Source organism: Sinocyclocheilus rhinocerous, unplaced genomic scaffold, assembly GCF_001515625.1.
Source record: "Sinocyclocheilus rhinocerous isolate Xijiao unplaced genomic scaffold, SAMN03320098_v1.1 scaffold1406, whole genome shotgun sequence".
Taxonomy (NCBI): Eukaryota; Metazoa; Chordata; class Actinopteri; order Cypriniformes; family Cyprinidae; genus Sinocyclocheilus; species Sinocyclocheilus rhinocerous.
The window spans coordinates 2,033,473-2,048,450 of NW_015647095.1; the positions used below are offsets into that span (position 1 = coordinate 2,033,473).

Here is a 14,978-nt window from a genome sequence, read left to right on the forward strand (position 1 = left end):
TTCTTCATTCGCTTTTATTAATGGGACAAGAATAATAGCCTAATCCGATCGTCTTCAAACTTCATTTAGCGTCATAATTAATACGCAATCTTTCCAGAATGATAAATTGACAACTAATAACACCTGAAGAGATTAAAAACAGATTAACAGAAAAATCAAACCGCCTACAGTGGAACTAATATACATTGAAATACTTTAAACCCCTAAAACTTACATTTGGAACTAACAATAGGAAAAAATAATAATTATATTAATGGCAATTAAGCAGTTAGAAATGTCACATTTTCATATGTATAATATATTTTCATATTCGTTTTAAATGCATATCAACTGCACGCTAAAATATATGTTTTTTAAAAGGTCATTTAAAAAGTTATAATTTGCGAGGTTCGTCGCACTTTTACGTAATTACTGATGGAAAAAATTAAGTTGAAACTCTTAAAATCGAGTGGAAATTATTGTGACCAGCTACATTTTGTTGGTTTTATTAAGTTATTATAAAGTCTTGATTGTAAGAAGCAAGTGTGCTCATTTCGTTTTTAATTTGTGACAAAAGAACGAGTCGTTAAACCTGTAAATATCATGTAAACGAACTTTCTCATATTAGACTCTTCTCACCAACAACCTGTAAAGTAAAGGGGTTCTCACAGGTTAACATTTGGCAAAATGAAATTAGAATGAAATTAAGGTTATAATACACCCCTCTTGCTAATCTCCCAAAGATTGCCCTCCCCAATATTCCCCCTCCGCATCTCTCCTCCATTCACTGGCCCTCCTGATACATACTTAAGAGACCCCGTCGAGAGGATCTTTTCCCTATAAAGAGAAGATGCAATCCGAACGCCTTTGAAATGATCCTCAGGACTTATTGCGACAGGCCCTTCAGTCGCACTTCAAAAGGAAGAGTCCTGGTTTGAAAGCCGCTGCTTTTGAAAAGGGACCCAGAAAACCAGGAGCAAGAGCGCGAAGTGGTCAAAGACTCTTACATCCGATAAAGGACAGGAGTAGGAAGAGAGAATCAAGGGGTTATTGATGATCACTATATCTAAACTCATGCACAGGTAACCTGGTTGTGTAACGGGGTCAATCCGTGCAGGATCTTTGCGCGCCTCCTCGCCCGCACGCTCTGACTTTGGCACGGTTACGCACTGCGCGCCGCGCTTCACGCAGGTGTGGATATATCTTGAAGCTCCCGTGCACACATGGCTGCGCTAACCTTATCCAGAGCGGACAATTTCCTGCACAATTTCTTACAGGTACTGCACTTTTGTTTTTTAATAAATTTGTTTTATCATACATTTTCCGCTTACTAGAGATACTTTGGCACAATTAAATCAACAAAAAATTTTTTTGCTGCATAACTTTTATTTGGGTGCATCTTCTTTCTTTCTTTCTTTCTTTCTTTCTTTTTCTATCTATCTATCTATCTATCTATCTATCTATCTATCTATCTATCTATCTGTCTGTCTATCTATCATCTAGTTTCCATTGATTTAACATGTCACATTGTTTCCTTCAAATTTAAGAACTTTTAATTTAGTTTCAGAACAGTTAAGAAATTAAAAGTAATTTAAAAAGTGCAAGTAACTTAAAGTTGTCATTTTGGCAAGATTATGTATTATATTCAATATATTCACTTTAAAAAACAAAAATAATTTAGTAAAATGAGCTGCATTATTATTATTTTTAATTATCTAGAAATTATTAATTTACTGATAATATAAAAATAATTTCAAATAATAATAAAAACTTAAAACAAGGCTGTAATTAAACGTATTTTACAAAATATTTTTTTTATACCAAATATAATTCTAAATCAATTCTGTATATATGAATATGAACGTATGAAGGTTCATTTAGTTACAATGATTTTTTTCCCCCCATCTAGGATCGTACTCCCAGCTCCTCTCCAGAAAGCGGTCCTAACACCCTTTCCTTTTTGGCCACCACATGCAGTCAGGCTTGGCAGGAGGGGTCTCAGCTCCCTTACGAAGGGCCGGTGGGCTCCGCTTCCAGCATGTTTCAGCTCTGGAGCAATGACGTGGCCCCAAACTCCAGCTTGAGTGCTCACCAGATGACCTTCACTGTGCCCAAAATGCAGTTCCCTGGCCACATGCAGCCCACCTTGGGCTCGCACTCCCATCATCACCATCATCACCACCATCACCACCACGAGCTCCCCCTCACCCCTCCAGCCGAGCCTCCGACCGCCTACTCATTCGATCTGTCTCCAGTAAAGATGCTCTCCTCCCAGGCGCAGGGGAACGTGCCGTACTACACGCAGCACAACGCTGTGGGTCAGAACTTTCCTAGCTTCCTTCAGAACGCTTCAGGAAGACCTCACCTGCCAGGTGGACACGTTGAGGACGGCCAGCAGTGGTGGAGTCTCCCTCAGAGTAACAGCGCACCCTCCGGGCACCCCTTCTCTCTGGGACGCCAGCTGGTTTTGGGCCACCAGCCTCAAATCGCTGCTCTTCTGCAAGGAACCTCAAAAGGTCTGCTGAGCTCAACTCGCCGTTGTCGCAGGTGCAAATGCCCCAACTGCCAGTCCACGGGAAACGGAGGTGCTGCTCTGGAGTTCGGGAAGAAAAGACTACACATTTGTCACATTCCAGATTGCGGCAAGGTCTACAAAAAAACCTCTCACCTGAAGGCGCACCTGCGCTGGCATGCCGGCGAGCGGCCCTTCATCTGCAACTGGCTCTTCTGCGGAAAGAGCTTCACTCGCTCAGATGAGCTGCAGAGGCATCTTCGCACGCACACCGGGGAGAAGCGTTTTGGCTGTCAACAGTGCGGGAAAAGGTTTATGCGGAGCGATCACCTCTCCAAGCATGTGAAGACCCACCAGAGCAGGAAGAGTCGGTCCAGTCAGCCTTCTCAAAGTGGGACTGATGCACTGCTAAGCAACATTAAGAGAGAGTAAAGGATGCTGAATGCAAAAGAACACAGTATAGTATCAGGAATGAAACCAGAGACCCTTTGAGGCCATTTGCGTCATCTAAACTTTTTTTATAGAAAAGGTGAAATTGTTAAAAATACAGTATATTCCAAAAAGCAATAAGAGCATGGGCCTGTTTTGAAAACACTGGAGCGAACGCACACCATGCTGCACGGAAATTGATCTTTGAGACCTTAAAGAGACTTTAGGTCACAGTGGATGTGATAGAGCTGATAAAAGTGACATTTTATTATGGCTCTGGACGCAAAGACTTCTTATGACCAAATTTGCCCTTGCACATTTATTTAAAGATAATTCAATTCCTCTAAAGAAATTCTCTGAACAGCACAATCAAAAGTATTTGTTACATGGTAAAAATGTCATTTGTTTGCATTTTGTTGTTGCTTTCTCTAGTTTTTAGGTAAAATTGATGCCTTATATTAAAATCATAAGTTCTGGTTGCAAAATTTGCCAACGTTATTCCCTGACAGATCACTGTAGGTCTTGTTTTCTTGCAGAGAATGGCACTGCTATAAATCTATTTCACTCTAAATCTAAATAGTTTCAAGACATGAACCAAATGTATATAATGTTTATATAGCGCACAGTTCTATAAAGACCAGCATGTGAAATATTAATAAACACAAATAACTGTGCAAATCAAAATCTTGTGCTTCGTTTTGTTCATTCCTTCACAGTGTTTAATACCTTGCCAAGCACACTTCGTGCATTTTAACAGATGTGTGAAGTTCAGCAAATGGCTAATGTTAAATCTAACATGGCGTGTCGGACCTCAGCGTTTTGCATTTATTCTAATGATAATGTTCTAGCATTCAGGATGCTAATTTAAGGTGGCCATTGTTTCCAAGGTGTCGAGGAAGCACTTAAAGCAAAGACACATGACTGGAGAGACTTCAGACATTTTACAGTTGTCAGTAAATAGTCAGGCCATTCATGAGAACAGTGGTCTGACCTTCTCCCATCAAGTTCACAGTCATGTTGTCTCGTAATGGCTGGTGTAAATAACAGACAACAGTCACTGAGGATAGTGCTCTACTGGAGCTCACTGTGAATGGACCCCCGGCTGTTTATATCCCACTTGCCGTGACAGAAGTCGCTTTGATTTGGCACCTTTGTGATAGTGAATGCTCACAAACCCTCTTCCCCCATCTGTGTGTGTAAATGAACCCTTTACTGCTAAAGAATGTGACTTAAACAGAGACAAATGAACCAGATGTCTGCATGTGTAAACTAGATTCCCTAGCCAGATCACAGAAAGCTCACTGATCTTATTGTTTGATATCAGTATGACTCTAGTCTTTAGTTTGTTTGTTTTTTAAATCCCATATACTTTATCTTTTTTTTTTTTTTTTTTTTTTAAAGTTGAAATACACCACTGCAAAAATGACTGTGAAGGTTTTCATCCATGTAGGTCAACATAAAGTGTCTGATGGAGTTTAATAAGAAGAAATTCAACAAGCAAGTCTAGTTCTGACCGATTGCTTCTGAATAAACTACACCAGAACCTACTTAACGGGGCAAGTTGTCACAATAACTAAAAGTTTTTTTTTTTTAAGCCAAAAAGTCCAAATACACAAATTTTTACTTTCTCTAGCAATGATTTAGTATGTTAGTTTCAAACACCCAGATCAAAAGAGTCTAAAAACCAAATAATTTCTGTGAATTTTGTCTCAGAAAATAAAATATCATTATATTTTTATTATCATTATATCTTGGAACTAATTACCACAATGAAACCACACTGGGATAGAAAAATTATTTAATACAATTATTTAATGAAGATTATAATTTTAGATTATAATTAGAATATAATTTTGACTGAAAGGCTTGACTTTGTTTTCAGGGCAAACATATTTTTCATAATATTAGGGCAAGTTGTCATATACTTTACATTTTGTAATTTTATACAAATGATCATTACAGTTTCATTTATAGTTGTTTTACTGGACAATTTTGCTGATGAGCCAATAAAAAGCTATTTAATGGCAGGTTTCAATGTGATTTCGACAAACTGCCCTTTTATAGGTCATGTTTAGTGAACTACATTGGGTCTTTTTGTACGTTTTTTTTTCCTGTACAGAAACTGACTTTCCGAAACAATCCTACTCTGAGAAATATGTTAGTGTGACAACTAGCCCCGGTCTCCCTTATACAACAAATACACATCCTCAAAGACATCACACAGCAAACGTCTGTGAATACAGCAGAAAAGGAAACGTGTGTTCCTAGACACTCTTGGAGTTCCAAAAGGAACCAGTTTAATTTGATATAATACAACGATAGGTTTTGTCACATAGACATAGATCATGTCCAATTCTTTCTCTACATCATTTCCTTCATCTTTTAGAGGTGTTCTTCAAAATAGCATGCAACAATGTAAGATTCAAATCCACATTTGTGGAAAGGCAGTACAGGAAAGCTTTCAGTTTATACAGGGCTATGTCAAATTATTTGATTTCTGCTGATTTGAATATTACGTCAAGGCAAGAGAAGGTTATTACAATCATTTTAAGGATATTTATGCGAATGCATCTGAAACATGCCGACAGTAAAGCACATGAGCTTTGAATTTGAAGTTTTAAACTGATCTGTGGAAAAGACCGACTGGATGTGTATACAGCGCTGAAGTCCTCTGGCACCCTCTGTTGGAAAGAATGTGCAATGAGCTAAACGGAGTGAAAGTGCTTTTTGATCATGCTTCAACATCAAATACCAAACACATACCATCCCTTCTTTGGTGAGACATCTAACATTTTATGACAAACTATATGTTTCAGACTCGATTAACAATGTCAATCCTCTTTCTAACTAATGATTTGGTTTGCCATTAACAAATAATTTGCTTTAATAAGAACTATAAAACAACTAAAAAAAACACAATAACCAAAAAAATGTGTTGAAAACTTTGGAAAATAAAAACTGACATCTTTAGCTTTTTCCCTACACTCTTAAAAATAAAGGTGCTTCACGATGCCATAGAAGAACCTGTTTGTCTAAATGGTTCCATAAAGAACCTTTAATATCTGAAGAACCTTTCTGTTTCACAGAAGGTTCTTTGTGGTGAAAAAAGGTTCTTCAGATTACAAAAAGGTAAGAAAGAGATGGTTCTTTAAAGAACCTTTGACTGAATGGTTCTTTGTGGAACCAAAAATGGTTCTTCTATGGCATCGCTGTGAAGAACCTTTTGAAGCACCTTTATTTTTAAGAGTGTAGTTTTTATGAGAACATTTGACTAAAAATTAAGCAAGTGTTTTAGCTCGTTTTCAAATGGTCGATAAATGAACTGAATTACATTTTAGGTTTAATATTTCATTCATTTTTGTGTAAAGGGTACTGGCACCTGCTTTTGGCACATAATGACAGGACAATTTACCTTTGGCCTTCATTAAGTTATATATTAATAATAATAATAATAATATCTAATAATTCAGCAACCTCAATTTGAATGACAAGACCTGCAGAGTAATCCAGGCAGTGGGCATTACACAAGGAGGGGTGGCAGAAGCCAAAAAAAGAGTCATTTAGCCACAGATAACTGCTTTTATACTGCATGTTCTTCTGCTGTAACAACTGCTGTCCATCTCTCAGTTCAACCCTTGAGCAGTTCCTCCAGATGCTCGTTGTGTGTGATCTCTTATGTACACCTGTAGTTGTGAAGTCTGAACACGAAGCTGAACACGAGTCGCTCATCGTCCACTACAACGGAGTTGATTGATCTTCGAGAATTCAAACATCCAATTAGCGAAGAGAAAGTCAAGTGTCCGTGTCTCCATGCACAGATCATTCTTCTACATACAGTATATACAAATTAGCTGCATTTAGAGTCTGTTTCCCCTTAGCTCCTTCAGAAGAGTTTACGCAGCCCACAAAAGCATTCAATATAGACGGGAGACAGAAAGACAGCTTCTGTAAAGAGGCACCAATAGTGCGAACCTTTAAAATCCAGCGTGAGCCCACTAAGGACCCTCTTATGTTTATAATAATACAGTATGCTCTCTGCAAAACACATCTGATGGAAAACGTTCAGCATTTTTGCAAGGATGAAGCCATCAGAATTTAGCACACAAATACACATTCATACATTACATGCACGCTTGCCCAAATGCATCCTCACACCCTCAAATAAAGGTTTACTCTGGTTCCTGCTCCAGTGACCTCCCAATATAGGAATGGTTGATTCTCCTTTGAACAAAACACAACTTTAATAAAAGACAACAACAACAAAAAAAAGAGAAATTATATAAAACCATTTAAAAAGTCACTAGGTAATTTGCGTCACAGGTTTAGGAAGAATACCACAAGATAACAGACGTGAATAAAGTCCAGACTGTGGCATGCTCTGGTGCAAAATCAGAATTAGGGTGATTTCCATTCACAGGTCATCCTCATCAAGCTGGGCCAAGTTACTGGAGCGCTGAAGAGTGGAGGAGGGACTTGGAACAGCCATGCCTCCCTCTCTCGGTGAAGATCTGCGGCCAACATCTCCTGAGCTCTGGGACACAATGGAGAAAAAAACCCACTATTTTTGCCACTGATGGTTTATTTTTCTAAACAGCACATTATTAATATCAAGATTCTGTGGAAGCCTGTTTTAGTGCCTATTGAGAAAAAAAAGTGCTTAAAGTAAGAAATAAAATCATATTGTAAGATATAAAGTCACAAGTATGAGATATAGTCATAATTGTGAAATGTAAAGTCAAATTTTACGAGCGCAATTACGAGAAATGAAGTTAAGTTAATAAAGTAAAACTGCAAGACATAGTCACATTATAAGCTGTAAATTTGCAGATGTGAGAAACAGAGTGGCAAGATATAGCTCAGTCACGTTGCGAGATATTAAGTCGCCCTGTGGGATAGTAACAATTGGGAGATATAAAGTCGCAATTATTAGAAATAAAGTTGCAAATGCAAAATATAAAATCAAACTATGAGATATAAAGTTGTAACTGCAAAATATAGTCCCACTGTGAGTTAAAAAGTCACAATTTTAAGATACAAAGTTACGTTTACAAGAAACAAAGCCATAATTGCAAAATATAGTCACATTGTGAGATATGAAGACAAAATTACAAGAAATAAAGTTGTGAAGATAGAAGATAAAACTGCAAGATATAGTCACATTGTAAAATATAAAGTCACAATTATGGGTTTTTAGGACACAATTATGAGAAATAGTGTCACATTGCGAAATATAAAGTCACAGCTGGGAGATATGAAGTTGCATGTGTAAGATATGAAGTCACAATTATAAGAAATATTTGCAATTGCCACATACAGTCATAATTTGACATAAGCCACAATTATGAGAAAAAAACACACAATTGTGTGCTATAAAATTACAATATAAGATACAAAGTCGCAATTATAAAAAATGCAATTAGTATGTTGCAAAGTTGCAAGTGAGATATATTAAGTCTCAATTACCTTTCATATTTTTTTTAAGTCTCTGAAATCTTCATTCGTGAATGTATAAAGGTTTGCGATGCGTGACGGCAAATACATTTTCGTCTATTCCCCAAGCAGAGAATAACGAGCTGTCACAAGCCTAGCGCTAGTCTGAAAATGGCTGAAGAGTCTTAATTACCGGGAGCAGCCCAGGATATTAAGAGTAATATGTTTGTTACACGGTTTATGACATGACTAAAATAGGCATGACTGAAAATTGTCACAACAGAGCTTCAGAAATTACGACATATTGTTCAACACTCCTGTCAGATCAAGAATCCTTGTTAGATATGAGAGAGACAGATGTGTTATTGTCTTATGCCTTGCTTTTTGGTTCTGTCTAAAAAGCTTTTCACACTTATTATAAACCTCATATCTTAGTTATGATCGGTGTCCCTTGGTATACCTGTCCTTGACTCATTTCTCACCTTCAATATCAGAATAGAAATAACAATCAAAATGCTAATATAAGCACATCCTAAGAACCCCCTATTTTTCCTTAATATTACAAATATAGCCTGAAGAAATGTAATCATTGCCAGCATTAATTGAAATTAGATGGTAGATCATTTTAGATTTAGATATAGAAGATAAACTACTATAAAATTAACTTAGCATGAAAAGTAGTTGGCTTTAAACAAAAACACAGGGGAACTGAAGTCAAAACAGCGCTTGGATCCAGCACCAGTCTGATTCAACAGCCTGCAAGAACAATCAGGCGTTTGATAGGGATCTGTTACTTCCTTCTGTCAACCTGTCTCCTTCCTGTTTGTGAAGTGCTGTTGCTCAAAGGCCTGAGTAAAGCAGATAAACAGCTATTTCACACACAACTATTGTTGAGTTGTCATCAAAGCTCATTCGGGACTAGACGCCGCTGTAGACGGAGAGGGATGTTTTAATAGTATCAGAATAGGGAAAACCTCAACAAAGGAGACTTCACAGCAGTCATAAATATGATTAAAGATGTCATTAGGTAAAATGAATAAGAAATATTCAAGACTCTGCACTATTTCTGATAAAATGAGCTAATATTTTACTCCAATTGTTTTTTCGGAAATATAATTTGCAATTAAACCAGTTGTATTAAATCACTTAAACCCAGAGCTTTAGACATTGTACCTGTCCTGCAAATAAGCCCGTTTATGTTTGTTATTGAATGTCTACATTACACCAGCAGGGGGAGCAGTGTGGCTTCTTTTTCTAAATTGCATGCTTACCAAACACCAGCATAGCGTGCACTTTACCTGTGAGGCTTGCATGCTAGAGGAACACAGGCCATTGGAGACTGCCTGGCGGTTTAGGGGTGCCTGGGAGAATGATGGCTCTTCAGAGAAGGCCAGCTGTACATGAGTTGGAGACACCGTCTGGGAATTCAGTCTGGAGTCCACCGGACAGCGCTGGACATCAGACAGAAACAGCAGTTACAAAATTACAAGAAATAACGAGTCATTTATATCCATTTACCACATACGATTGTGACCCCTCAGATGATGACACTGGGATGAGTAAAGAAAACTTAAGAGTTAAGAAATAAGTTGAGGTGAAAGTTAAGGAAATGATCTCAGACAGAAGAGGCCAATCTTTCTCAGCAATACTAACTACAGTAACATACTCATGTTTGTATTTAAATATTATACTGTATATTATTATCTGTAAAGGGTTATTTTACTATTATTAACATACTATCATAGTTTTTTTAATAAATATTTTGATTTATTTTAATATTTTTAATTTAGTGATTTTATATGATTATTATTATTATTGTTTTTGATTTGATTATATCTGTGGAGTGTTATTTCACTATTACTTATATACTACACACACTATTATAGTTTTAATGGCTATTTTAAATGAGCTTTTTTAGTTTTTGTATATTTATTTTTAGTAATTTCGTTACATGCTTTTTCTATTTAGTTTTTTTAAGCATATCTAAATAGTTTTAATTTCTTTTTTATTTCGGTTTTGTCATTTTGCCATTTCATAGGTAGTTTTTCTTTTTGAAGCATTTCTAAATAGTGTTAATTTATTTTTATGTCAGTTTTAGTTAGTAATTAAACTTAAATGTATTTCAGTTCATTTCCAAGGAAAGATTTCAACTGTTCAAGCATGCATACTAAACATTCAAAAATAGTACACCATTAAGTATACTATGATTTGGGACGCATTAAAACCAATCTTGTTTATTAGTTTGCATGAAAATTGGAATTCGGCCTAGGCTTGATTAAAAGCATGGATGACCGCAAAAAAAGGGTGCTTGAGTTTCAAGCAAACCTCAGGATGCTTGAGCTCTCTTACCTCTGGCTGTGAGTGGTCATCAGTGGGGACCTGGCTGGGCAGGTAGAGAGAGGGCAAAGATGTGTTACAGGAGCGCAGACAGGGCAGTTTGTGTCGGTCGATAGAAGCTGAGGAGTGGGGCCTCAGACCAACCACTGCTGACAGAGGAGGCTTCATGCTACGGCCCAAACTGTTGCTCTTGCTCTCCTTTCTCTGGTACTCTATGGGCGACTGCAGGGCTGAAACACACACAAAACAAAAACATTGAACCGACTGTCCTTTTATCCCTCATAGCTTTATGTTCGTGTCATTTAAATATGGCAGCTACTTTGACTGAACCGCTGGGGAAACTTTGAAGGTCTCACCATTTAGGAAATTACGTTGGGTCTCCAGTATTTGGCTCACGTCACTGACCCAAGCCTTGCAGATATCCTGCGATGACGAGTGCAAGACAAATCGCACCGTGCTGCCATCAGCCCCGCGAGATGACAGGGCAAAACGATTTGGGTCACCGTCTACACACACCTCCACACCCAGACAACTTATCTGAAAGGAGAAGCCCTGTTAACCAATGCAAACATACTGCATAATACAGTAACCTTATATGATGATAACTTCCTCAAACTCACCTTAATACTGTTCTTAAAAATATATCCAGGTAGAGAGAATCCTTTCTTCCTGTCTATTGGCTCACTGAAGATGACAAGCTGTTCAAACAGGAAGACCCGTCTCTCTTTAGAGCGGGAAAGGATGCTGCTGTCCTGTTCTGCAATTGTGAACGTGTCTTGCTGGAGAAGTTTTCCTTGTGCCGTGATCTTCCCCTGATAAAGACAGAAAATATGGTTTTAGGGCAAGGCTTTTCAAACCCTTTGGGACCCCCAAATATGATGATCCCTTCTTAAAATATAAACAAAACTAACTGTGTTTGTGTATATACACGTAATTATATTATATATACATAACATACACGTTACTGCAAAAAAACTTTTGGCTGGATTTCAGTTATCATTGTGCCTAAAAGTCAAAACGAAATAGTAAAATATGTGGAAAATATTTAATCTGCATTAGCTAACTAAACTAATGTTTTTTTCTTTTACCCATTTTTTTAAAATAATAAATATCATTCCAAAGTAGCTTTATAGACAATCATACAACCAGTGAACATGCTAAAGGCAAAGAACAAAATCCTAGAAAAACACAACATACAAAACATACATAAATATGCTACATTGCAATGAAAAGAGACTATTGATTAGGAATAAATAAAAAATATGATATATGTAAAAATGTCTCATGCTCACTAAGGCTACATTTATTTTAATAAAAATACAGTAAAAAAACAGTAATATTGTGAAATATTGTTTTCAAGTATTATTTGTTTTTATTATCAATGCTGAAAACGGTTTTACTGCTTAATATTTTGGAAACTGTGATACATTTTTTTCTGGATTCTTTGATGAATAAAAGTTTTATATTAACTGATATAAAAAAGTAAAAGTCTTTACTGTCTCTTTTGATTAATTTGATGCACCTTTGCTGAATAAAAAAATAATAAATCATATAGTTTACGTTTAAAATCTGCATTTTCAATTTTTTTCAGTCTCTCTTGCACTCCCTTGCTTCAGGGGATCAGAGTCTCTCCCAGCATTTCCACAGCCCGACAGCTTTAAACCACAGCCTGCGTCTGGCGCCATACCTCAAAGCCTTGCAGCCGACCCACGTTCATCATGTCATTGCAGCGCTTCGGAACAAAGCACATCACCTCCACTGCTTTCTGTTCCAGAGTGAAAGAAAGACAGAGAAAGATGAAGAAGGACAGAATGCAAGAAAGAGCAATGCGTGGAAACTGACCTCAGTTCCTTATTAAAGCCTATGAGCAAGTACAGTATTACTGATTTCTGGCTCAAAGTGACACCAAAGTGAAGAAAAAAATATGTTGGCATAGTCAAGGAGTCACACAATGTTCCTTGGTGGGATTATGTGTTTCTGGTCTTGAGAAATTAAACTTGCATAATAATTATGGTGTCTGAGTGACTCATACCTCCAGCTCTTCAGTGTCCATCCCAGCCTTTGTGTAGTACTTGAAGAAATCCTGTCGCAAGACACACAGCGTGAGCTCTAGAACATTCTATTTTTGTATCGCGGTCTATTTGTACTAATGGCTTTTTGTGTGTGGAAACTAATTAAGTGCAACATTCTGAGCAGTAAGCTGGTGGATCCTTGAACATGAGAAGAAATGTACTGAATGTTGGTGACTCTACAATTACAGTACAAAGCAGCTAAGAAAAACCATTGAGATTTCAGTTAAATTTAACCGCATGACAGTTGGCATTGGCAACATTTTACTATTATTCTTCCATAAACTTCAGATAGGTTGTGAATAGTAACAGGTCTGTGGTTTTACTGTGATAAGTTTAAAACCAAAGGCACCGGCATACAAAGAATGCATTTCTTTCTTAAGTGATTGCCAACCAGGGCAGAATATAAGAACACATATAATACATTTAAAAAGTTTTGGGTCAATAAGAGTTACTTATAGTTTTATAGTTATATATCCATTTCACTCACTGAAATGCAAATCAATTTATAACCTTTATATAATGTGTTTTTTCTGGATTTTTTGGTTGGTATTCTGTCTCTATCCGTTAAAATAAACCTACCATAAAAATTACAGACCTTCATTTCTTTGTAAGTGGGCAAACTAACAAAATCAGCAGGGGATCAAATAAATACTTTCCCCACTGTATATATGTATGTATATATGTATGTATATATATATATATATATAATTTTTTACTTTGGCTCTTTTGGAAAAATGCATTAACCAAAAATACAAAATTGGCTCTTTGGTCAAAAAAGGTCCCCGACCCCTGGTTTACAGTATTACTGTGTTTACTGTATTTTTGATCAAATGAATGCAGGCATGGTAAGCATAAGAGAGTTCTTTCAAAAAAAATGTTTTGAAAAAAAAAATACTTTTGAATAGTAGTGTAAATATAATTAGCTCATTAATCTGCTTATATATAGAAATGAAATATAGAAAAATTGCACAATTTTAAATGAAAATCTAATTTGAGTGGTCAACATACAAAGTGTGGCAATGGACATTTTTCTTTACTTTTTACTCTTAAAATCAAATACATCTCCATCAGTATTTGATAATAATTTGATATTCTAGTTTTATTTATGATGTGGAATTGATTAGACATGGTCCACAACACTCCTAATAGAATGAGCCATGAGTGCACAAGAATGTGTGTGTTTGTGCACGTCTGTGTGTTGCACTCTGTTTCACCTTCAGAAGCAGCTGGTACTTCATGATCCTCTGCACGGGTTTGATGAGCAGGTCGTTCAGCTGCAGCCTGTGACCCAGCTGCTGTTTCAGCTCCTGCACACAAACACACACAAACATTCACCTCATTGACTGATTCCTTTATGCACAAAGAGAGAAAGCCAGCGTTCTGGACAGCATACTACAATACTATCCACACTTTTTTTTTTTTTACATTTTGTTATTTTTTTGCAGTACGCATACTGTGTGCAGTATAAAATGGTGCACCCAGATGAGCTATTTCATTTGCGGATAGGTGCAGAATGCAAATAAAGGATATTGCAATGAATATTTTATCCATTTACCATCTTTTTCTTGACACATCATATGATTAATAAGTTAAGACCAAAATTGGGTTAAAAAAATATATTACAAAAAAAAACTAGAAATTTAACTTCATTTTACATAGGTTTCAAATACTAGAAAATGGTAGGCAGTATGCAGTACATACTGGACAGTATGCATTAAACTTATGCTGGTATTCCACTCCAAACATAGCCAAACACTCTCCTTGATCCATTATCCCATAATGCCCTGCAATCTCAATCTATAAAACCTAAAGTAATGCCAGCTATCAAACCTCTAAATGTTTTGGCACAGCACAGAGAAGAATCCATTAAGTGTCAAACTTTTCGATCAAGCAGCTCCCTGTTTTGTCTGTTCCAAGAATTGATGGGTCAGTCGGGGCCTTCATGTCCACTGAACGATTACACACACACACACACACAGTGCAAATGGAAAGAGAGCGAGAAAGTCTGCCATGAGATATTTACACAGTTGGGTTTGTGTGCCCAAAACAGCCCCTCACGCTCAGAGGCGGACTTAACCATTAGGCAAAGGTAGGCGACCGCCTTGGGCCCCCAAAAGCAAAGGGCCCCCTAAAATGCTTTTTATATGCGAGATGCGCGTTCAGTGCGGACGCGCAACTGGTTGCTCTGGTGTTCATTACCACGACAACCGTCTGTGCGT

The 14,978-nt window shown here is 37.0% G+C and overlaps 2 protein-coding genes across 3 annotated transcripts in view; one reads left to right on the plus strand and one right to left on the minus strand.

The window, feature by feature from the left end:
- Positions 1–1,152: 1,152 nt before the first annotated feature.
- Positions 1,153–2,923, plus strand: LOC107708798 (transcription factor Sp5-like). The gene is made up of 2 exons (XM_016513108.1): positions 1,153–1,256; positions 1,889–2,923. Exons 1-2 carry the CDS (start codon positions 1,203–1,205, stop codon positions 2,921–2,923), a joined length of 1,089 nt encoding a protein of 362 aa, XP_016368594.1. The 5' UTR covers positions 1,153–1,202.
- A 3,204-nt stretch (positions 2,924–6,127) lies between these two features.
- LOC107708856 (rho guanine nucleotide exchange factor 25-like) overlaps positions 6,128–14,978 on the minus strand; it is a 74,850-nt gene continuing 65,999 nt past the window's right edge. For both annotated transcript variants that reach the window (XM_016513223.1, XM_016513224.1), the window contains 8 exons: positions 13,974–14,066; positions 12,720–12,770; positions 12,375–12,452; positions 11,308–11,499; positions 11,044–11,224; positions 10,700–10,917; positions 9,649–9,801; positions 6,128–7,451 (listed from right to left, as the gene is read on the minus strand). In XM_016513223.1, the coding sequence (XP_016368709.1) occupies positions 7,332–7,451; positions 9,649–9,801; positions 10,700–10,917; positions 11,044–11,224; positions 11,308–11,499; positions 12,375–12,452; positions 12,720–12,770; positions 13,974–14,066 (1,086 nt within the window). In that variant the 3' untranslated portion in view covers positions 6,128–7,331. The remainder of the gene's footprint in view (positions 7,452–9,648; positions 9,802–10,699; positions 10,918–11,043; positions 11,225–11,307; positions 11,500–12,374; positions 12,453–12,719; positions 12,771–13,973; positions 14,067–14,978) is intronic.

Excerpts from the sequence above, each read along its gene's own strand:
- LOC107708798 (XM_016513108.1), top strand. The coding sequence starts at position 1,203 with ATGGCTGCGCTAACCTTATCCAGAGCGGACAATTTCCTGCACAATTTC. Across the intron at positions 1,257-1,888 it reads TCCTGCACAATTTCTTACAG|GATCGTACTCCCAGCTCCTC; the intron begins GTACTGCACTTT and ends CCCCCCATCTAG.